Here is a 1,826-nt window from a genome sequence, read left to right as displayed (position 1 = left end):
GTGTGAGCGTGTTGAACCAGCCTGCCCCAGTACACAGTGCGGTACCTGCTGTCCAGGTCCTTGTGTTCTGCCTCCAGGGTTTTGTAGCTGCCTTTGAGTGCTCCATGTTTCTGGACCTGAGCCTCCAGCTCGGCCTCCTGGGCCTGGTGCAGGAGCACGAGTCTCTCATGGTCCCTGAGCACTGAGCTGAGACGGCTCTGTACCTCCTCACTGTCCTTCACCAGGCTCCTGTACTCACCCTGCACAGCCGACAGTTCAGTCTGCAACTGGCTACTCTGGGCAATCACAGCCACGTTCTGGGAGACCAGGCTGCTGTTCTCAGCCTGGACAGGGAGAGAGCGGGGGGGGAGAGAGAGAGAGAGAGAGAGAGAGAGAGAGAGAAGGGTGGGGGGAGAGGGAGGGACAGAGGACAGACAGACGGACCAGTCAACATGAGAGACCCTCCAAAGACACCCCGCTTCCAACCCTCTGGAATCATACATTACACTCAACTTCCCACACTCCCATCGTCGTAGTATCAGTGCAGCTGAGGGTGCGGGCACTGTCGGAGGGTCAGTGCTGAGAGAGCGGGCACTGTCAGAGGGTCAGTGCTGAGAGAGCGGGAACTGTCGGAGGGTCAGTGCTGAGAGAGCGGGAACTGTCGGAGGGTCAGTGCTGAGAGAGCGGGAACTGTCGGAGGGTCAGTGCTGAGGGAGCGGGCACTGTCGGAGGGTCAGTGCTGAGGGAGCGGGAACTGTCGGAGGGTCAGTGCTGAGGGAGCGGGCACTGTCGGAGGGTCAGTGCTGAGGGAGCGGGCACTGTCGGAGGGTCAGTGCTGAGGGAGCGGGAACTGTCAGAGGGTCAGTGCTGAGAGAGCGGGCACTGTCGGAGGGTCAGTGCTGAGAGAGCGGGCACTGTCGGAGGGTCAGTGCTGAGGGAGCGCCTCACTGTCGGAGGGTCAGTGCTGAGGGAGCAGGCACTGTCGGAGAGTCAGTGCTGAGGGAGCGGGCACTGTCGGAGGGTCAGTGCTGAGGGAGCACCGCACTGTCGGAGGGTCAGTGCTGAGGGAGCACCGCACTGTCGGAGGGTCAGTGCTGAGGGAGCACCGCAATGTCGGAGGGTCAGTGCTGAGGGAGCACCGCACTGTCGGAGGGTCAGTGCTGAGGGAGTGAGCACTGTCGGAGGGTCAGTGCTGAGGGAGTGAGCACTGTTGGAGGGTCAGTGCTGAGGGAGTGGGCACCAGAGGGTCAGAGCTGAGGGAGTGGGCACTGTCAGAGGGTCAGTGCTGAGGGAGCACAGCACTGTAGGAGGGTCAGTGCTGAGGGAGCGCCGCACTGTCGGAGGGTCAGTGCTGAGGGAGTGGGCACCGTCGGATGGTCAGTGCTGAGGGAGTGCCGCACTGTCAGAGGGTCAGTGGTGAGGGAGTGCCGCACTGTCGGAGGGTCAGTGCTGAGGGAGTGCCGCACTGTCAGAGGGTCAGTGCTGAGGGAGTGGGCACTGTCAGAGGGTCAGTGCTGAGGGAGTGGGCACCGTCGGAGGGTCAGTGCTGAGGGAGCGGGCACCATTGGAGGGTCAGTGCTGAGGGAGTGGGCACCGTCGGATGGTCAGTGCTGAGGGAGTGCCGCACTGTCAGAGGGTCAGTGCTGAGGGAGTGCCGCACTGTCGGAGGGTCAGTGCTGAGGGAGTGCCGCACTGTCGGAGGGTCAGTGCTGAGGGAGTGCGCACTGTCGGAGGGGCAGTGCTGAGGGAGTGGGCACCAGAGGGTCAGAGCTGAGGGAGTGGGCACTGTCAGAGGGTCAGTGCTGAGGGAGTGGGCACTGTCAGAGGGTCAGTGCTGAGGGAGTGGG

General features: G+C 63.1%; 1 protein-coding gene across 1 annotated transcript in view; it reads right to left on the bottom strand.

Moving 5' to 3' along the window:
* LOC132811101 (girdin-like) overlaps positions 1-323 on the bottom strand; it is a gene marked incomplete at its 5' end in the record, with an annotated part of 20,164 nt that extends 19,841 nt beyond the window's left edge. The window contains one exon of the mRNA XM_060822760.1: positions 46-323. Within this exon, the coding sequence (XP_060678743.1) occupies positions 46-323 (278 nt within the window). The remainder of the gene's footprint in view (positions 1-45) is intronic.
* Positions 324-1,826: the final 1,503 nt, after the last annotated feature.

The sequence above is a fragment of the Hemiscyllium ocellatum genome, unplaced genomic scaffold (genome assembly GCF_020745735.1).
Source record: "Hemiscyllium ocellatum isolate sHemOce1 unplaced genomic scaffold, sHemOce1.pat.X.cur. scaffold_2085_pat_ctg1, whole genome shotgun sequence".
NCBI classification, from domain to species: domain Eukaryota; kingdom Metazoa; phylum Chordata; class Chondrichthyes; order Orectolobiformes; family Hemiscylliidae; genus Hemiscyllium; species Hemiscyllium ocellatum.
Note: the sequence above shows the minus strand (reverse complement) of the source record. Positions and strands in the feature narration are given on the sequence as shown.